The 21,479-nt window shown below is 56.3% G+C and overlaps 2 protein-coding genes across 2 annotated transcripts in view; one reads left to right on the top strand and one right to left on the bottom strand.

Annotated features, from left to right (window-relative positions):
• Nucleotides 1-11,285, top strand: part of IL21R (interleukin 21 receptor) — a 36,095-nt gene extending 24,810 nt beyond the window's left edge. The window contains exons 4-9 of the mRNA XM_081132062.1: nt 1,359-1,558; nt 3,796-3,941; nt 4,735-4,912; nt 5,338-5,437; nt 6,734-6,815; nt 8,306-11,285. Of these exons, the coding sequence (XP_080988188.1) occupies nt 1,359-1,558; nt 3,796-3,941; nt 4,735-4,912; nt 5,338-5,437; nt 6,734-6,815; nt 8,306-9,082 (1,483 nt within the window). The 3' untranslated portion in view covers nt 9,083-11,285. The remainder of the gene's footprint in view (nt 1-1,358; nt 1,559-3,795; nt 3,942-4,734; nt 4,913-5,337; nt 5,438-6,733; nt 6,816-8,305) is intronic.
• Nucleotides 11,286-15,778: 4,493 nt separating this feature from the next.
• The window catches only part of GTF3C1 (general transcription factor IIIC subunit 1), a 68,898-nt gene continuing 63,197 nt past the window's right edge, over nt 15,779-21,479 (bottom strand). The window contains exons 34-37 of the mRNA XM_081131300.1: nt 19,762-20,311; nt 19,015-19,066; nt 17,881-18,073; nt 15,779-16,922 (exon numbers count right to left, since the gene is read on the bottom strand). Coding sequence (XP_080987426.1) covers nt 16,713-16,922; nt 17,881-18,073; nt 19,015-19,066; nt 19,762-20,311 — 1,005 coding nt within the window. The 3' untranslated portion in view covers nt 15,779-16,712. The remainder of the gene's footprint in view (nt 16,923-17,880; nt 18,074-19,014; nt 19,067-19,761; nt 20,312-21,479) is intronic.

Genomic DNA, 21,479 nt, shown 5'->3' with positions numbered 1-21,479 from the left:
CTCAGGATGGAGAAAGCTGGCTCTCACTGTCATCATTCATTCATTCAGTCATTCATGCAGAACACATTTATTAAGCTCCTGCCTGACACTTGCAGGCATTAGTGAGTCAGCAGAGCCCCAAACCTGTGAGGTCCCAGGTGTCCCGGAGGTGACACACTGCAGTGTGAATGGCTGGCGAACATGATAAACACACAGCAGCCAACAGGATGCTTTCTGATAACAGTGAGTGCTCTAAAGAACAGGAAGCTGGACCACAGGGTAGAGGGCCAGCGAGGTGGGGGAGGGCCCCAAGGGTCAGGGCAGGCCTCTCTGGATACGAAGGAAGCAGCAGTGAGCTGGGAAGGGCATTCGGGGCAGAGGGCACTGCATGTGCAAAGGCTCAGAGGCGGGAAGAGCTGGTGAGTTTGAGGAACAGCGAGGAGGTCAGTGTGGCCGGAGGGGCTGAGCCAGTGTGAAGGAAAGTGGCAAGGAAAGGAGGCGAGAGGTTGGCAGGGGCCAGGTTATATTGCGTGGGTGGTGAGACACCGCTGCAGAGTTTTAGGCAGGGGAGTGACACGGACTTTTTAAGGCCCCCTTGGCTGTTGTGCACGTGAGAGAGATTGCAGGGAAGGCGGGGAAGGCGAGGACACCACCAGCGAGCCATTACAGTGGTGCAGGCTGGAGGCCTGGAGAGCATTTATTCAGGAGAAATTTCTATTACCTCCAATATTTGGCAGAGATCTGAATTCACACATCCATATTGGCCCTGGAGGGTGGTCATTCAGAGCCTGAATTTGTAGGTAGGGGAAAAAATAGCTGGTGAATGTCTATACATACTTCAAAACCCATTGTTTCTGCCAAGTAGGAGTTAAAAAGCCAGAGCATTTTCCCAAACCTCATATTAACACCCTCCCTGGAATTTCACCAGGGCAGGGACGAAGCTTCATTTGGCTCTTATCTTGGTCCTTAGCAAAGGTGTTTATTAGGTGTTCAGTGGATTGTGGATGGAAGGAGAGTGGGAAAGAGACCTGAAATGCTTAGTGCCCTTCCTATGAGACAGTGACCTAGTTGATTGAACTGACAGGGACAGATTTCGGCTCAGTTCAGGCAAGAATGGCCCAAATTTCTGAAGTTGAGAGTTGCTGCTCTAAATGAGATAGTGAGCTCCTGGTCTCTTGGAGGCATGCAAGCAGAGCTGGGACTCAGTCCATCGGGGATGCTTCAGCAGAGGGTGCGCCTTTCCTGGGGAAGGCTCGGCTGACTAGGTGGCCTCCGGCCCCACCTCAAGTCCCACCTCCTGAAAGTCTGGGCTTCTGCCCTGGCCCCGTGCACTGAGCCCTGCCGGCCTCCAGCCGTGACTGGCTGCTCTGTCCTTGAAGGCAAGACCCGTTCGGAGAACTGGAGGACGAGGTCACCTCCTGCAGCCTCCGCCGGTCCACCCACAATGCCACGCATGCGAAGTACACGTGCCACATGGATGTGTTCCACTTCATGGCCGACGACATTTTCAGCGTCAACATGACAGACCAGTCTGGCAACCACTCCCAGGAGTGTGGCAGCTTTGTCCTGGCCACGAGCAGTGAGTACTCCTTGAGGAGAACCCAGGCGGGGGCTGGGCCCCACCCTCCCTGGGCTGGCTCCCCTTCAACGCCCCGCAAACCGGTGGACTCCTATGCATCCCACTCCCTGGCCTCCCGCAAGAGTCCCGCCCTTCAGATGCACTGCTGTGCTTGGGCCTGAACCAGAGAGGCAACAGGTAGGAAAGGAGCTGGATGGGGCCGGGACCTTGGGCTTCAGTTCTGGTTCAGGCCCTGCCTACCGCTGACCATAGAATGAGAGCCCTTTTAACTCTGACCCTCTGGAATTCTGTCTCCTTATGAGGCAAGGGGGGGGCACTGAGTCACAAGAGAAAACCTTCCCAAGTTTTCTCCCACTCATCAGCTCCTATGAGGCCTGGAATTTCCTTCCAAGCTGGAGGTAGGAGGAGGCCAAGGTCCAGAAGGGACCTGGCTGGTGGAATCAGTTATCTTTGTGGGTCCAAATCCAGGGTGGGACAGGGAGGGGTCCAGGAGGCAGCTTTTAGTGTGTGTGTATGTGTGTGTATGTGTGTACCCAAAGTGGGGTGTCCAGGTAGGGGGTGAGAGGCCCATCCCCAGAGGCATGCAAACACAAACTGCAGAGAATCCTGCCCTCAGGAAGGCCCAGGCCCTGAGGTTTGGGAGTTTCTGTCCTTAGATCCCCAGTGGTGGGGCGAGGGGATAAGCAGGTATCCATTGTTCACGCTCTGGTGTCCAGGTTTGTACCACTTTGCTGGGTGGATGTCACACCACAGAAGGTGTGAGCAAAGCTTCACACACACTTGACACATGCAGACTTCCACACACCCACACACCCTCATAAATACACCCGTAAAGGCACAGATGTCCCACCAGCTAGCGGCCCAGACCGCACGGACACAGGTGCCCACGTTCTCTCATACATGTGCACACGCACATGCACATGCACACGCACACGCACACGCACAAACACTCAGCCATTTAGATCCAGGGGTGGTGAGTTTACCAAGCAGGGGTGCCCTCCTACTTCCCCGAGAGAGCAGCCGGCCCCCAGCCCCACAGAGGAGCGCGGGGGGGGGGGTTCCACTCCTCCTGGCAGGGTGGTCCAAGTCGCGTTTCCCTCGGGCGCCCTCCCTGCCAGGGCCCCAGGCCAGGCCTGCAGTCCGAGGCGGCAGGAGGCGTATTCTGCTCCCTGTGCAGCCCTTCCCCGCCCCGTCCTCCTCCTGGGCCCTGGGCTCCGCCACCGTCTCCCGAGGCCCTCCCTGCATCGGTCCTCGCCAGCCCAGGCCACGTGAGGAAGCCAACAGCCAGGCCCACAGCGGCCTGGGGGAGAGGAGAGGGGGCCAGGGACCGTTCCAGGTCAGAAGGACCCATCGCTGAGACCGCGACGGCCTCGGAGTGTGCGCCTCTCGCACCTCGGGCCGCGGGGGGAACACCTGAATTTAACAGATGTTTCTTGAGGGCCTACTGTGTGCCGGACTCCATCCTTGGAGGTACAGCACAGCACTGACCCAGAAGAACTAAACCTCTGCCCCAAGGAGCTAAGATCCCAGAGAGGAGGCAGCTGGTGAACAGGGTCACGGAAGATTAGGGCCTGGGACAGAGCACGGAGAAGGCGGGTGCCCAAGGCCACCGCTTCTCTCTCACAGGAGCACACACTTGTCACGGGGCTCCCCTGAAGCCACTTCCTTCTCTACTGAGTGGATGGCCCCGTGAATTTTCACGCCGTGTGATACGGGAACTGACTGCCTTTCACAGGGAGGAATGAAGGCTTCTCAGGGGAGCTGGGACTCAGAGAATTGACACCCGCATTGAAAGCAGACATAGAGGACCTGTGGGTCTGGCCAACCGGTAGCTTAGAAAGGCTTTGGATTAGTAGCCAAATTTAACATTTGAGAGATTTCCCACGATAATCTGGATTTTCAGGGTTTCTTCTTCCCGGCCGCCCTGGTCTGTGTTACTGCCCTGCTGCCATGGGCTGGGCCCAAGCCCTGCACCCCGTTAGCCTGGGGGGGCTCTTTATAGTTCAGTTCCCAAACCTGCTTCACCCACTTCTGTCACCTGCCGCCTCTTAGTTTACAGCCCAATGTAGCTGAAGTCTCTCATTTTTCACATGAATAAACTGAGGCCCGGAGACAGGAGGTGCTTCACCCAAAGTCACGTGGGGCTGCTAATCCTGATCATATAAAGGATGGGTCACCAGAGCTTTCTGGGCTCTACAGATCTCACCCATTTTCTCTTTCTGGCTTTTTTCTTTAAGTCAAGCCGTCTCCTCCTTTCAACGTGACCGTGACCTTCTCGGGATATTATAACATCTCCTGGAGCTCCAATTATTATCTGTACGGACTCAAGGGCAAACTTCAGTATGAGCTGCGGTACAGGAAGCAGGGAGAACTCTGGACGCTGGTGAGACACACGGCAGGGAAGCAGGGAGCGGGGAGAGGCCATGCGGAGCATCGGGGGGGGGGAGGCCACAGGTTCCACCTTGAATCTAGGGTCCGCAGGAAAAGTGCCCAAAGTGGGGTCATTTGGAACCTTCCCTCTTTACTTAGGAAGGCCATAGTTGAAGAGTTCCAGAAGCTTCCATAACCAAAAAGTCCAGGGTCAGAAGGACCATTGCTTCCAATGCAAAGGTTCTGGAAGTGTCTTTGTTAGCCTGTCGGAGAGTTCCAGAATGGCCCACCATTTAGAAGAGTTCTCGGGTTATCTGCCCTTTAGAATGGTCCCAGTTGAAGGTTTTCATTGGTGCCGTTATTTAGAATGTCCCCCGAGGAAGACTTGCCCAGGTTTCCAGGGCTGAGATGCCTGTAGTTGAAGACTCTCAAATGCCCACTGTTGAGAATGCCCACTGTTGGAGAGCTCTAAGTGCCTGCTGTCTGGAGTGCTGCGGGTTAAGCTTTGCAGGAGTGGCCATCACTGCTCCTGGGACATTCCCAGTCCCAGCAGGGAGGGTGCCCTGCTGTGGGATCTGAGAGAATCGGAACAAAGCCTTGTATCAAGGGCAAGGTGGAGCCAGTGCTCGTAGCTCTGCGCTTCCCACACTGGAGCGGCCAGAACTCAAAGGGGGCCTGGCTCTCGTGGAGGGAGTGGAGACCTGCAGGAGAAAGTCGGCCCCTTTCACGGAGGCTGGGAGGGGGCTCTGCTGAAGGCAGGGTCGCCTGCTCGGCCCTGACTGTGCGTCCTTGCCCTGTGCTGGCAGAGTCCAGGGAGAAAGCTGATCTCAGTGGACACGAGAAGTGTCTCCCTCCTCCCCTTGGAGTTCCACGGAGACTCCAGCTATGAGCTGCAGGTGCGGGCAGGGCCCCAGCCCGGCTCGTCCTTCCAGGGGACCTGGAGCGAGTGGAGTGACCCGGTCATCTTTCACACCCAGCCAGAAGGTAGGTGTGAAGCTGGGGTGGACACCCACCCCACTCTGTGCTAAACCTTGTCTTGAGCCCTGAGATGTCCAGCATGGTTGCAAGGTATCCACTCAGCTGAGCACCCCCGGTTGTAGCCATTTGACATTTCTGGAGCCCCTGCTTGCCAGGCCCTGCATGGGGTGCCAGGGGCTTCTCCTGGCAGGGTGTGCGTACCTAACAGCTCTGTAGATGAGAAAACTCAGGCTGCTCAGCAAGATAAAGTCACTTGCCTGGGATGGGGGTGGGAGTGGGATTCGAACCCCCATCCATCTCACTCCAGGGCACCAGCAGCCTTGCCAGCCTTTTCCACTCCGCCCCGGACCCGCTGCCCAGCGCGCCCCCCGCCCCCCGATGGCCTCTAGTTGGGTGGGCTCCACTTGACCCAGCATTTGCTTCTTTCCCAGAGACGAAGAGAGGCTGGCACACAGACCTGCTGTACCTCGCCCTCATCTTCACGCTCCCCATCCTTGTCTACTTAGGTCTGAAGATCCGCCTGCCTTGGAGGTGAGGCCAGGGATCCAAGGAGGTAGGGGAGGGGGTCAGCCTAGGCCGCAGCCCCTCTGTGACTCACCCGGGGCTGGGGGCACACCCGCTATTGCGACAGTGATAACGACAATAGTGGTAACAATGACCAGCTCCCGTTGCCTGTGTGCTGGGCACTGTGCGGAGCACTCACTCAACCCCCACAGCAGCCCCAGGAGCCCGATGCACAGCAGTGACCTCCGTTTGACAAACTGAGAAACCGAGGCACAGAGTTGGCAAGGAACCTGCCCAGAGTTGCAGGGCTATGAAATAAAGGAGGTGATCTTTGAACCCTCTGCTCTTTATTTTTTATTTTTTGGTTAATCCTCACCTGAGGATATTTTTTCCATTTTTTTGTTTTTTTTTTTTAGGGAGAGTGAAGGGAGGGAGGGAGAGAGACGGAGAGAGAAACATCGATGTGAGAGAAATACATCGATTGGTTGCCTCCCGCACGTGCCCCGACTGGGGCCGGGGATCAAACCTGCAACCCAGGTACGTGCCCTTGACCTGGAATTGAACCCGAGACCCTTTGGTGCTTGGGCCGATGCGCTAACCACTGAGCACACCGGCCTGGCCTGAACCCTGTGCTCTTAACAGTGGCCTCGGCTGTGACTGTGTCAGTGAATTTTAAGCCTTCAGTTCTGAGGGACACGAGGGACCCCCAGGTGGGGCGAAGGGTGGACGTCCTAACCCACCCCGAACCCCTCCGCTTCAACCTGAGATTTTGCTTTTGTCTCTATATTGGTTTCTGCTGAACACAGTCATCGAGGGAAGGGTGCTGCTGATTGAAAAGAAACCGTAGGCTCCGCTGGCCCTGAGTGCCGCTGGCTACGGCAGGACCTTGGCTGCCGCGTGCTGAGCCCTCGCCAGACGCAGGCTTGTCCCGTCATCTCCATCTAGGGACTGAGACAGAGCGAGAGGCAGAGGAGCTCGGGGGCGTACGGTGGCTTTCAGGGTGCTCCTGGGGCTGGGCGCCGGGCGCACCCACGCATCCCCACGGTCCTGAGTAACTGGCTCTTTGCCCACCCTGGGCCTAGAGGAGGAAGCCGAGGCTCAGAGGCAGCATTTGCCAAGCAGGCAATAGGCAGCCGAGCCTCTAAACTCCATGCCCTCAGGTTACAGAAGGGGACACTGAGGCTCAGGGCAGGCAGGGGGTGGGGACAGAGTCAAAAGGAGGTACCTGGGTGTGTCTTGGGAAGCCCTGCAGGACGAAGTTGGGGAACATCTGAGGGGAGGCCCTCTGGGAGATGGGGGCTTACCTTCTCTCTGCCCTCACAGGCTGTGGAAGGTGTGGGTGCAGGTGCCCAGCCCAGAGCCATTCTTCCAGCACCTGTATGTGAACCACAGAGGAAACTTCAAGGTGAGAGCCCCCACCCAGAGGTGAGCCCCTTGCAGCCTCTCACTGTCTCTGGGAGCCCACCTGCACCCCCAGCCCCAGCCTGCAGGCCCAGCCAGGCCCGAAGCCAGGCCTCGGTGTTGGCATCTGCAAAGTGCAGGAAGTAATTCTGGGGTAGAATTAATCAAGATCGTGCAGTATCTTCCAGCCCACAGAGCCAACTGGGGGTGGGGTGGGCCAGGTGCACCATGGGGCCACAAATCGGCTTCCTGGTCCTTAGATGCCCCTGATATGGGGGTGGAGAGGGAGCAGGTTCTGGGAAGACTATGGACCTGCCTGCAAAATATACCAACCCCCTGCCAAGCTTTAACCACAACAGCCACCACCGGCGCCCACGGACTCTCTGGGCCCATTTACCGCTCAACACCCACCCAGCGGTGGCAGGAGGGGCCCTCCCACAGAGAGGATGTGGTGACAGCGGGAGGAGCCTGGAAGTCAGGAAACGTGGACTAGAGCATTGATTGAGCTCCTGCAGTCTGCCCGGAGCTGCGCTGAGAGCTCTCTGAGCCTCCACCCTGAGCATTTTCCTGCAGCCCCTGCGGGGTGGGCACTCACTCCATCATCCCCAGGGGACCTATGAGGGGACCCAGGCTCAGATCAGAGAAGTGGCTTTAGTGGGGAGCGTGGACTCCAGCCCACAAAGACAGACCCTTTCCTCTCTCCTCTGCACCTTCCCAGAGGCTCCAATATCACATCTATTTTGTATTCACTTTACCAATACTCACATAGCACTCGCTGTGCCCTGGGCACTCTGCTAGGAGCTTCCCAGATACTAACTGATTTACTCCTCACAATAACCCTGCGAGTGGGTGCTATTAGCAGGCCCACTTTACAGATGAGGAAACTGAGGCATCGAGAGGCCACACAGCTGAGAAATGACTTCAAATCAGTGGTTGTAGCCACATCAGGGTTCCAAGATGAGCTTTCCATGGGCGATAGGCTCACATCTTGGAGATTCCAGTTCTCAGGGATTCTCTCTGCTGATTGGATAAAGACCCTGTGTCAAGAGGGGGATCCTCAATGCTTGGGGGCCTCTGCCTCAGTCCCTCATGACCCCATAGCACACATGGGCCATCCCAAGTGGCTTTTCACTGACACATTCCGCTCATTCATTTAATTGATAAACATTTATTGGCCACTTACTGTGTGCCAGGTACTGTGTGAGCCTCAGGGACACAGCTGTGACCAGAAGGACTGGGGCTTCTGCCCTGGCTGAGGGTCCACCGTCATGGAGACATGATCAGGAGAATGCTAGGTTACAAGAAATGTCTGGAGGAAATAAAACGGGGGCAGGTAGGGGCTCTGTCACTCAGACCTTAGAGTCTCCTGTCCCCATGTCACCACAGTTGGGGAGTTTTGGCCCCTGCAGGCCACTGAGCCACCCACAGTCTGAGTCTGTACCCTGCCTGGCCCCCTTCCCATCCATGACTCTCCGTCCCCGTTCTCTCTCACAGAAATGGGTGGGTACACCCTTCAGTGCTTCCAGCCTGGAGCTGAGCCCCTGGAACTCAGGGGTGCCCTCGACCCTGGAGATATACAACTTTTGCCCACCGCTGAATGCAGTCCAGGGTCCGGAGACCACCCTGCTGCCGACCACGCTGTTGCTGGGGCCTGCGGACCTGGTGGAAGCCGACAGGGTGCCTGAGCCGGGCTCCTGGGGCCCCGCCCCCTCCACGGCGGGCAGTGGGGGCAGCTCAGCTTACCAGGAGGGGGACCGGCCCTATGGCCTGGTGTCCATCGACACGGTGACCGTGGCGGATACAGAGGAGCCATGTGCCTGGCCCTGTACCTGTGAGGAAGATGGCTACCCAGCTCTGAACCTGGACGCTGGCCTGGAGCCTGGCGCAGGCACTGAGGACCCGCTCTTGGGTACTGAGGCCACAGTCTTGTCCTGTGGCTGCGTTGCAGCTGGTGGCCCTGCCGGGCTGGGGGGTCCCCTGGGCAGCCTCCTGGACAAACTGATGCTGCCCCTTGAAGATGAGGCTGGTTGGGCGCCAGGGCCGCCTTGGGGTAGTGGGCCATCCAGAGGGGTGTGTGACAGTGAGGCGAGCTCGCCCCCCGCTGGCCTGGACATGGACACGTTTGACAGCGGCTTTGCAGGCTCTGACTGCGGCAGCCCCGTGGAGTGCGACTTCACCAGCCCCAGGGACGAAGGGCCCCCCAGGAGCTACCTCCGCCAATGGGTGGTCATGGCTCCTCCACCCGCAGGACCTGGGCCCCAGGCCAGCTAGTGAGGCTGGCTGGCTGCTCAGAACTGGCCGTGCCACTGGGCCACGAAACGTGGTCACTGGGTGTGAAGAGACCTGCAGCCTTAGGTCTCCCCAACGTGTGTGGTGTGTGGTGTGTGGGTGGCTCAGGAGCACATAGGTATGTCTGCATGTGTGAACAGCACGCATGCCTAGTGCACACGGTGGCAGTCCCCCTCACTGCCAGGCACACGGGGTGGCCCCTGGGTCACATGCGAGAGTCTGGTCCAGTGCTGTCCACAAGGCCTCCTGGGACCAGGACACTGCCTGTGGCAGACACCAAACCCTGCTCTCCAGGGCCTGCCCTCCAGGAGCCACAAGAAGTCCATGTCTTTCCTTATCACCTTTCAGGGTGGGAAGATCTGGGGGGAACAGTATGAGACTCGTACCCAGGTCTGAGTCTTGACTCTGACGCCTCCTGGCTGTGCTGCCTCGGGGTGTTGCTCCCCGCTTCTGGGCTGGGATTTCCTGTCTGGACAATGTGGACGGCACGACTCACCTTGGAGAGAAATCAGTGAAGTCGCCCACCCAGTGTGCAGCCCAGAGCAGACCCTCAATAAACGTCAGCTTCCTTCCTTCTGCGGTGGGACCAAGGCTTGTGCTGGAGGTGGGTGGGGGCGAGAAAGCAGCCACAGCCTGGGCTGCGGGCCGTCCGCACCCTGCAGAGGGGCACTTGGCGGGGGAGAGGGGGGGTTTCCGGGCTTAAAATCAGTCAACCTTGTCTCTTTAAACAGCCTCCCACCAACCAAAAATTTTTTTCTGGCTCCTGCTCATTTAAAAATTCCCTTTATGCACTAAGAAATATTTATTGAGCACCATACGTGCTGGGCCTCGTGCCAAGTGCTTGGTACAGGGTGGGGAGCACAGGCCCTGTGACCCACCTTGGCACTCAGGGTGGGGACAGGGGCAGACAGGAGTTGGCAGTGATGACAGGGCACCCTCGTGCCCCTGGCATCTTATTTACTCATCTTGGGGAGTTAGGAGAAGTCAAGGTTTTATTGATGATTGTCAGTCTGTTGAATGTGAATTAAGAAGCCAAGGAAAGAGTTCTCAGCCATGTTCTGAGGGCACTTACTGAACATCAGTTGTGCACAGGCGGTGGGTATAAATGCTGCATATTGCACTCAACTCACTTTAAAAAAAACACCAAGATTGTTTTCCCCCTAAGGGTATATTGACATTTAGAGGGGGATTTTTAAGACCACCAAGCTGGGTGAAGGCAGCTGGGAGTCTGATTCAGAGGCCTGCTCCCAGGGCACTGAGGGGAATCTCCACCCTGGCCTGGAAGCCCCAGCCAGGCCTGTCATCCTCCCCAGGGGCTGGGCTGCAGGGTGAGGCCTGAAGGAGACTGCTCTGCCTTGTCTCTCTTTTTGGATGAGTCTGAGCTAGAATTTGGCTCAGCCAAAAGCTTCTCTGTGACTCATCTGTAAAGTTGAGTGGTTGGGAAAAGTTGCTGAAAGAATACACGAGTCCATGGTGTAGAAAGTTCTAGAGCATTGATGGTTTTAATTCTGGGAATATTAACCTGGATTAATATTTGTGCTGGCTTGGATGGCAGCACAAATGTGAAACCACAGCTCTTGCATTTGTGTGAACAGACCTCACCACCCCACCAACACCCTGGAGACTCTCGAGCCTCCAGGTGTGCTGTGGTTTTCTCACCCTCTTGGGGGCAGCAGGTTACAGGAGCCACCTGGGCCACAGGCTCCCTAGGGCAGCTGCTCAGCTCCCCACACGCAGAGCTGTATGCTGGGGAGGAGAGAAGGGGGAGGGGAACTCCCGGGACTGACTGATGCCAGGCCAGGCGTCAGATGGAGGCTCTGGCCTGGGCCAGACATAGCTCTTGACTGGCTCCATCTTTGATGGGGCTCAGCTCATAAACGTGGGTGCAAAACCAAGACAAGAGCTGGCCCACCTGGGAGAACGGGTTTGTAGGAGGTCGGCAGATGATGATGGCTGGACCCATAGGCACATTGGTGGGTGAACATGGGTAAGTGGATGGACAGACAGATGGCAAAAGCTTGAAGGAGGAATGGTTCGATGGATGGATGGATGGAGATAAACATATGCTCGAGACAAAGGTGATAGATCAAACAGAAGCTCCATGAGGGCAACAACTTCATTTTGTTCACTGCTTTATCTTCAGTGTGGTACATAGTAGGCACTCAATAAAGCCTGATTGTAGCGTTTGCTTATTTCCATGGTGTAAATACTTCCACCATGGCCAGTTTCAAGAACCAACTTAATGACTCTAAACATGGAATTGGGAATACATGAGTCCATGGTGTAGAAAGTTCTAGAACACTGCACCATTGACTCTCCTAGCTGGTCCGAGTTGGCCCTGGGACACCACTGATGGGAGTCCCCAGGGGCATCAGGACGGGAGGGTGGGGGCTGCAGGGAGAATGCAGTGTTTGTTGGACTTTGGAAAATGAACAGGAACTGGTAGGTGCACCAGTGATTCAGGCCAATGGAAGAGCTTGAACAAATGCCTGGAGGTGTGACCAAGCCCTGAGCACGGAGGGGGGACGGTGATCCTTTGTCACCCAAAGTCCAGGCTAGAATTGCTAATGACCTGCTCTTAAGAGGCAAGAAGACTGATACAACTCCCCTTGCACAGATGCCACATTCTGCTCCTGGCCCAGCCTTTTCCATCAGCAGGCTCTCAAGGGGCAGGGACAGCCATCTGACAAAAGAATGAAGGGGCAGAATGGGCAGGCGACCTGCCTGAGGTCACACATAAAGTTCAGAGTCAGAACTTGAGCTCTGGTCTCCTGATCCCAAGTCCAGCTCTTCCTCGCCTTGCTCTGCTCGTAGGAGCCTGTCAAGAGGTAAGAAACTCTTAGCAAACACCTGCGGGTGCCAGTTGCTTCTCCCTGTGCAGCATCTTATGGGGGTAGCTGACTCCAGCTGTGCGAGTGGCTATGAGATCCAGGCCTGGCCACCCCCCGAGGCCACAGTCCCTTTTCAGGGAAAGACGTGACCCACGCTGGTCCATGCACTCTTTCTGAGCTGTTGAGGATGGATTAAGCCTGAAGCTGCTGGGGGCACCAGGAGGAAACGGCTCTCCCAGTGCCCAGGAAAGCAGAGTTGGGAGATGGAGACATAGTCCTGGTGATATCTCTTGAGCTCCTGGCTCCAGCCATGCCTGAAACTACAGTCCCCTGGACTTTGAGGTACATGAGTATGGAAGGTGCCAGTCCTTCCCCAATCTCTTCCCCAGACAGTTCTTTAGTGTTTCCATCCAGAATGCTCTGAACCTGACGTGGCCCACTGCCAGGGCTTGAAGAACCCCAAAACTCCAGCTTTCCAACCGTTCCCCATCAAGTTACTGGGAGCTCTCAGCCTGGGCTGCCATCTGGCTGTCCTGGACAATCTACTGTGGGAAGGAGGGAGAGGGTGCAAATCAGACCTGGCCCTTCATGTTACCCTCGGTGAAAGGAGGCCCAGAGGGGCAGCGACTTGCCCAGAGTGACCTGGAGTCGTGAACCTCACTCCGTGTGCTGGGCTCCTTCTGACCGCCTCCTGTCGGAGGGAAAGCCTCTTCCCTGCTCCTCTCTGGGGACTCGGTTTGCCTGGCCTGGCTGCTGGCACCGTGTGCTCAGCCCTTCACGACCCATCCCAACCACACTTGCCCCAGATGCAGCACGGGAGCCAGGAGGCGGCCTTCCGGGAAAGATGGAAGAGTGAGCACATCCATTTCCCACCCCGGGGGCCCACTCATGACATCGAGAGTAAAGGAGCAGAAGCCCAAGTTCTCGCCAACGAGGGAAATGGGAGAGGAAATGAGAGGGGTCAAGTCTGCTCACATGTCGCCTTCTCAGTGGGACCTGCCCTGAGTCCCTTACTCACACTGCAGCACCCCGCTCACCTAGCTTTCATTTTTTCTGCAACACTAAGGACTCTTTGACTTATTTATTTTATTCACTCTATCCCACTGGCACAGGGATCGTTTCAGTCACTGCTGTTTTGGAGTCTAGAATAGTGCCTGGCACATAGCCGGTGCTCAAAAATATTGGATGGATGGATGAATGAACGAATGGCAGAGTAGTGACTGAAAAAGCAGTGCGCTGAGAGGAGTGAGGGGACTGAACTGAGGAGGGAACCATCTGCCCCGGACCTGGAAATGCCACAGAATGGGACATGAAGATAAAAACAGGGGTCTCCTTGGAAGTCTGTAAATGGAGTGAGAGTCTCTCCCCCACTGCTCATCCCACAGGGGAGCTAACGGTCTTCTCCCATCCCTAGTGGCAACAAGTGTAAAGATTTTCTTTTAAAAACTGATGGCCCCAGAGAAGAGACCTTTTCATTGTGCTATCTAGGGGTTCTCCCAGCATAATGCTGGCTCCTCACCCCAGAGCAAACCCTGTCCCTGGAAAGTGGTGTCAAGGGGGAGGGCTTTGAGGTAAGACTGAGCTGGAGAGCCAGCAGATCCACTTACTAGCTTCCAACCTTGCAGAAATTTTTGGACCTCCTGGTGCCTCAGTTTCCTCATACGTGAAATGGGCATACTGATCAGCCATATATTTTTGTATGTCTCCCTATTGTGAGACCAGGGCCAGAAACAGTGTCTGGCACATTTCAAGTGTTCAGAAAATTATTACTTTATCATCATTTTTTGTGGACAAATCACACACCACCCAGTAAGCTTTTACTGAGCTCAGCCTTAAACGTGGAGCTACAATCTGGACTAAGGTGAACCAGCAGGAAATAGAGGTTGGGCTGCTGCTGCTGCTTGCTGGGTGTCCCACCCCATCCCACCCCATCCCAGGCTCTGCCGTCCAGGGGACTCCCCCTGCGCCTGCCAGGTGCTGTCTGGTTGCTTATCCAGGTGGCCCTATACAATCGGCACAGCAATCTTCTGTGATGGGAAAATTGTGATGAGGGCCCAAGGCGAGCTGGCAGGTTCTCTTTTGAATTTCAACAAGGGCTTACTTCTTGGGTGGGTGGACCTGCACTGGGCACTGCAGGTGGTGAGATCACTTAGGGGGGAGATCGCACGTGCAAGCACACATGCACAATTGCACACATACAGGGGTATACACACATGCACACACACATTTGGAAAACTCCTGGCAGAGTGGGTCAAGGGCCCAAGGGAAGGATGAGTGGGCAGAGGAAGTCAGAGGACAGAGGTCACTCTCAGCCCAGCAGCGTGGGTGGCCAGAGGGGGAGGAAGGGGGCTCAGGAGGAGGCCGGCAGCAATAGGATGGACAGAGGGATGGGGGGAGGGAGGGCAGGAACAGGCTGGCCCTGCACAGCAGGCTGGCTGTGGGGCGTGCAGTGGTAGCCACAGTAAAGCCCCATTGCTCCACGTGAGTCGCACCCCCATCCCCATGTCCCAGCTCCCCAACGCGTGCCCAGTGGCCATCATGCAGGGGCACCAGAAAGGCCAGGAGCTGCCAAACTTCCCACGTGCCTGCGCTTGTGTTCAGCTCCTCTGCCCTCACGAGGTGGATGTTCTAGGAGTAACGGAGGTGCTGGGAGGTGAACGTCAAGATGCCCAAACCTACCATCCTTCCCTCACGCGGCGCATCCCCAGCAGCCAGCATTTGTACCGTAATTGATGTTTGTAAAGCAGATCACATCATGATCCTACTTGAGCTAGAAAAAACCACCTAGAACACTATCTTTTTACACTTGAGTAACAATGAAAAAGGAAGAAAAAAAAAAAGCTAAGACTTGGCCGGGTCTTGTCTACGCTGGGGCTCACCCTCAGGACTCCATGTTCCTGTCCCCCGTCTTGGAGTCAGACCCGGAATAACCAGGTCCCTGGTAGAGGGAAGACAGGAACACAGGCCTCACGTTGGGCCAGGTCAGCGCCTCGGGTCCAAAGTGCCCAGATGGCTCATCTGTAAGGAACAGAAACTTCCGTGGCTGTGAGTCCATGCCCAAGGATGGGGCACTTCTGACCTAAGCATTGTGTTACCGGATCTTTAAAAAATGTGGTACATTTACACCACGGAATACTATGCAGCTGTAAAAAAGAAGGATCCCTTCCTCTTTAAGACAGTGTGGAGGGACCTGGAGACTATTATGCTAAGAGAAATAAGCCAGTCAGAGAAAGTGTCACATGATCTTACTCATGTGTGGAATCTAATGAACATAATAAACTGATAACAAGATAGAGACACAGAAGCATGGAACAGACTGAGGGATCTCAGAGGGAAGGTGGGGTGGGCGAGTAGGTGGGGAGAGACTAAATCAAAGAACTTATATGCACATATGCATAACCCAGGGATACAGACCATAGTGGGCGAAGGCCTGAGGGGGGCAGTGCAGGGCAGAAGGGGTCAATGAGGAAAAAAGGGGACATCTGTAATACTTTCAACAATAAAGATAAATTTAAAAAAAGTGAAACCAATTTTTTAAAATGCTGGCAACTAAAATAAAAATTAAAAAACTTCCATGCACCAAATCCATGCCACAGGCCTGCAACCTCTGCCACCTGGCTGCAGGCTGGGTTCTGCCTAACACACCTGCGGAGCCTCTCTGCCAAGGAGCCGCCGGGCCAGCTGCAGGCAGGGTGGGGGCAGGTGGTGAGGCTGGTCCAGGTGGCTGTGCTGCCGCAGCTCCCCCCTCATCCTTTGATCTCACTGGGAACATCCACTCCCGGCTGTTAAGCAGCTGAAGACCAGGAATCCCCTGGGACCAGACTATTTAGGAAACACACAAAACTCAATGCATTTTATTTCACTTTAATTGAAAAATAAATAAACACATGCCAGGGGATTTTTTTTTTTTTAAATGAGGAAAGAGATTTAAAAACAAAACAACTTCAAAACCTACAGGGACTCCTGGCTTCTTGCCAGCAGGAGAGGGCGTGGCCACCTATCTGGAGGCCTGCGGGGGGAGGCCCCCCCCCCCCCCCCCCCCCCCCCCCCCCCCCCCGGCTAAACAGGGACCTGCAGGCTCCTCTCTGGGTGGCCCAGTCCCAGGCTCAGGGGTCAAACGTCCTGGCTGGATAGGAGTAAATCTCCCCTGGGGCCCCTGGCAGCAGGGCACACAGCCTCCATTCTGTGACAATACTCACGAGGCCCTGACGCTCAGGGGCACTTGGGGCTTCCTGAGAAACCAGGGAGAATCTGCCGTGTGCTGGGATATGGAACACAAGGTGTGCTCAGACAGGGCAAACCCACAGCCCGAGCTCTGACCCCCCACTGGCCAACAGCTGACAACTGGGGTCCATATGGGACTTGGACAAGTAGCACTGTTCCCACATGGCAGCCACACCTCGGAAGCCTGTGGAGAAAAGTTTGTTCAGGCCTTTCAAACTCCCACCACCCAGGCTCCAGAGAGAATGGTAGGCAGGCGGCTGGGAGTGGAAACGTGTCTGCAGTGACAGGCTGAGGCCCTGGCACAAGAGAAAGAGCGCAGGCGGGGACCAAAGTCTCCTTGCAGCTGCTCCCCTACAACTCCAGGGTTCCTAGGCCAGTATGGGCAGAGAAGCAGGTGAGTGGGTGGCCCTCTTCCTGAGTTCCAGGCTGGGGGCTGGGCACAAACCTGTCCCTGTACACCAGGCAGGGTTCAGACACAAGGCCCCTCCCCAGGAGAGCTCGCTCTCCACACTGGAGACGGCAGCATGGATGAGAGGGACTTGAAGGCCACAGGTGCCTCATAGGTGGATCCACTTGTTCCAGTTGACCTGGTGGGGGAACACACGCCCCAGCCGGAGGGTGCAGTCCAGTGTGGGCTCATAGAATGCCATGGAACTCTCACTGGGGCTGGCGGGCACCTCTGCCTCTTCCACCAGGGGTTTGGAGAAGAGCGAGACGGCCGCAGGCTTGAGCAAGCGCTTCTTAATGCAGCCGAGGAATTCCAGGCCCTGGAGACACCAGACATACAGGTTGACAGGGGCATTTATGGACCACGTCTGCTTCTTCCCAGAACAGGGTCACCTGTACATGGCCTTCAGTGACAAGTAGGGATTTAGCGGGAGGGTTTAGGCAAAAGCCTAGGGCAAGAGAGAGAGCAGTGTGATCAGCATTCCCATGGGCCACGCTGCTTCTAGATGGGGTTTTGTTTGGCCTACACATGCTTCAAAGCTCAAGGAATTCCAGCTTCCAGCTTGTGAGGAGGAGCTGGAGACCCTGGGCACACATGGCCGTGGGCAAAGGGCAGCAATCAGGCCCGGCTGGGACGCAGCTGCCTTAGGAGGCTGAGGGCGTATCTCCAGCTCTCCCTGGCACCCATGAGAGCTCATCACTTGCTTTCCAGCCTGCCCGTGGGCCTATGAGCTCGTGACCCTTGCTCTAGAGAAAGTGTCAGAGATCAGACCCAGGGCACCTGATGTTTAAGTCTGAGCAGCAGCATGGGGCTGGTGATGGCCGCTGTGAGTGCCAGCCTGGGGCACGAACCCAGGGCGGGGTTGGTGACTCAGGAGGCTTTGGGCAGAGTGTTGAGGAGCAGAGCTGGGTGACCACAGTTAAAGGGGAGAGGCCAGATGCAGGGCAGGACACAGGTGTGGGACTTGTCGCTGGGCAAAGCTACCTCAGAGGGCAGACCTCTCTGTGCAGGGCTGAGAGCAGAGGTGAAGCAGGTAATAAGGGGGGTCACCTGGAGCAGAAGGCTCTTCTGAAGAGCCTGGTTCTCTGCCAGGAGGCCCGTGGGCCAATCCCTGCATCTGCTGCCCCTTGTGGGTGGTGCCTGCATGTGGCAGCCACACCCTGGAACTCATCCACCCCGTCCCTCTGAGGCCCCAGCCAAGGCACAGGAAGAGGAGACGTGGTGAGGGAGCCAGGGGGCCAAGGTGGGCCCCTCCCCGAGCCCTGCCCTGGCCTCACCTGGAGCAGCTCGAGCACGGCGATGGGCTGCAGGACGCCCTGGTAGTGCTGCAGCAGGCAGCTCTCGGGAATGCCGGGCCTGCTCATGATGTGGTACAGCACGGCCTCCATCATGCCCTTGCACACCGGCGTGTTCAGGTGTCCGTCCACGATACGCCACGGGCGGCTGATGAAGCAGATGTTCTCACAGTCCCTGTGGGGTGGGCAGGTGGGTGTCAGGCTCGGTGGGCAAGGGAAGAGAGCTCACTCACACGCAGTCCCCACTTCACAGATGGGATGCTGAGGCTCAGGGAGGTCCAGGGCCTGCCCCAGGTCACAGGACTGGGGATGGTCCACCTTCTGCTCTTCCCCCGCCCTCCTCCCCTCCCACCTGGAAGAGGGGTCCCAACCCCAGGGCCCACAAGCACTGGTGGAGGAAAGAAACAATGGGGGACACCTACTCAGACAAAGCAATAACCAAGACTGTGAAGAGCCAATGGCCCCTGGATGCCCCACGCTGGCAGGGGAGGGAGAAGAGCTACGACTTCTAGATTTCCCAGCTCTAGCTGGGACCCAGCGGCTGCCTCTACCGTCAGGTCAGGCTCAGAGGTCTTACAGCTCTACTTCTGTGTCATAGAGCGGGTTTCAGACTCACTTTCCTTAAAACAAAGGTTTCTGCTAACACTAAACCAGTGATGGGTCTGCCACATGGGCCCAGGTGTGGGGCAGGCTCTGGACTAGCTGGACACCTGGCTGTAACTGGGCCCTGGGTGCACTGACCCTGAGCTCTCAGGAGCCAGGAGCACATGTGTCCCGTCAAGCTGAGGGCCATGCACACACACACGTGGGAGGTGCCCGTCACTGCCGGGGACTGACCCCACCCTGCAAATGCACAGCACTCTGGCCCTGTCCACTGCCTGCAAGGAGCACCTGCCTTGTCCCCACAGTGAACGGACAACCAAACACTCCCACACATTTCTGTGTCCCCCCTGCCAAGAACCACTGTGCGGGGCAAACTGTCCAATACTGAATCTCTGTGAAAGGTCTTCATATAATCATCGCTACCGAGTCTCTTGTCTGGGAACCCAGAGGACACGCCCCTCTCCCTGCTCACTGCCCCCCAGCCCAGGCCTTCTGAATCTGAGCCACACTCACCTTTCCCGTGCTGCCTGGGAGAGGCTGCTGGCTGCAGAACTCTCTGCGGAACCTGACAGAGAAGGAAAGGATGTGAGACTTTAAAAGGTCTCCCATCTTCTTCTCTCCCATTCATTTGACAAGTACTCCTGGGCTGTGGGGATAAAGCTGTGAACTAATGGACAGCGATTCCATTCCGCATGGAGCCTCCATCCTCGGAGTGGTGGCCAAGGATGCGAAAGCCAGTGCGCTCAGAATAGAACTGGGAAGGACTGTGGGGTGCACGTGTGGGGCTCGTTCCCAGGGCCCAGGGGAGGCGAGTATATACCTCATTTTCCATCAAGAGCCCTGTCCACAAAGCTGAGGCAGAAACAGCCCCCAAAACAAAACACCCTGAGAAACCATCTCAAGAGGCCCCCGCTGAGACGGGATAAAGGGATTCACACACAGGAAGGGAAACAGGAGGTTCGGTCAGTGCCAGTGCTGAAGGAATGGGAGAACCTCCCATTTCTGCCACTGGCCCCTCCCACTGGAACATTACAGAATGCTGCCTCCAGAGCCACCCATTGTGGGATCCTCTGCCTGGTGGAGTTGCAGAAGCCTCCTGCCCTCTAGTGGAAACACTAAATGTACACTGGCAAATCCTTTCCTCTCTAGGCTGAGGCTATGCAAAGGTGAAGAAAGGCCCCTTTTGCCAACAGCAGCAGGTTCCCAGGGACAGAGAATGGGTGGGTGGGGAACGGGGAGTAGGGGAAAAAGGTTCTGTACCTCTGGTATCTTCTGAGCCCTCTGGAAGCTGGGCCTGACAGCTTAGCAGCTCTTGGCCTGGGGAGCCAGGTACCCCGACACACTCCTGGTCCTCTTGTCTGGCTTCTGATGCTTCTGGGAGGGGCTCCCCTGCACATGAATCTTCAAGAGCTACAGGAAGAACAGGTGGCAGGGTTTCTGCCTCCTCCTCTGCTCTCGGGCTGGGGCCCAAGCGCACGTCCTGGAGTGTGGGCCTCTTTGCTGGGGGCTTCTGGGTGCTCTCGGAGTCGGTCTCCCCACTCTGACCAGCTGGGTCAGTGCTGGCCCAGCTGGCGCGCCTTTTGCTGCTCTGGGAGCCCTGAGGAGGTGGTGCCTGCCTCTCGGTGGGGTCGTCCTCAATGGAAGGCCCCTCTGGGGGTCTGGCCTGGGGGTCTTCTCTTTGAGTGTCAGTGTTCTCCTCTTTCCCTTTCGGTCGCACTGAGTGCAGGAGCCAGGGTCGGGCAGAGGCCATGGTCACCAGGCGAACGGAGTTGCTGCCGACTTCCAGTACCTGGTGTTGCTTCAAGAGGTCCTAGGAAAAGCAGGAGACACACTGGGTCTGTGCAGGACCCCAGGATAACCAGGGTTTGTGTCCCCTGCCTGATGTGTTTCAGTGTCCTGAGCAAGTGCCCAGGGCCATCACGGCAGACAACTCGAGGAGGAGGCTGGGCTTCCAGCCCCAGGATGGCCACCAAGCTGGCCGTGTGGCACCAGGGCAGTCCTTTCCCACTCTAGGCTCAGTGTGCCTATTTGTAAAACAAGTCAGATGCATGAACTTCTTATAACCATGGCTGCGCCCTTGAAGCTGATTGACTTTACAAGTATCCTGCTGGGTGAGTGTCCTCCCACAGAACACCACCCTGAGTGCTATCAAGGTCTTCTGCAAAAGCTGCTATTATTCCCATATGAATGACAACTCCTCTCGTATTCACCGCCCTGCCTCCACAGGCCTGTTCTTATCTAGGAACTGCACCAGCTCGGAGCCGCACATGGAGTCAACTTTCTTTAATTTTTCTATTATAAACACACAAATCGAGGCTCAAGGACTTTGCTTGGAAGCAGGCCTCACATCCAGGCCGTGTGGGTCTGGGAGGGTTTGCTGGGGGTACTCGCCCTCAGACCTCTGGGCCAGGCACCAGCAACTAAGGGAGCTGCCTGAGCCATCACCTCTCAACAGTCAATGGGCCCTGCTGCCTGGGTGCCACAACGTGACCTGGGGACAACCTCCATCCCCACCTCCCAAGGCTCCAGGTGCACCAACACTTTCATGAATAATTGAACCCCACGTGGACAGCAGTTACTACCACCTCTTACTTCTCGCACTCCTAAGAACTTGTTTGATAACAAAATTGGCCTCCCCCCTCCCCCTCCCCCACGATGCTGCAAGGCAGGAGTCTCCATGACATCACTAATAAGTGAGATGCACCCTTCTGCCTCCAGCTACTGACAATGCTGAGGAGGGCAGCCAGGTCCTTGGGCACTCCATTTAAAAGGTCCATCTATTATTATAGTCTTTGGATTCAAAGGTCACTGAAGTAAATGGGTCCAGGCAGCTAAAGTGGTGAGAAATGGGGCTCCAGTGAGTTGGGCTGAAGGTGCAGGACCAAGTGTGGCCAGACCTTTTAACATTCAGGAGAAGTTGGGTTTAGGCAAATCTCCTATTTTTGAATGCTGACAACTAATTCAATTTTTAAAAACAT

Source organism: Miniopterus schreibersii (genome assembly GCF_964146895.1).
Source record: "Miniopterus schreibersii genome assembly, chromosome: 3".
Classification (NCBI taxonomy): Eukaryota; Metazoa; Chordata; class Mammalia; order Chiroptera; family Miniopteridae; genus Miniopterus; species Miniopterus schreibersii.
The sequence above is the reverse complement of the archived record's forward strand: the minus strand, read 5'-3'. Positions and strand labels throughout refer to the sequence as shown.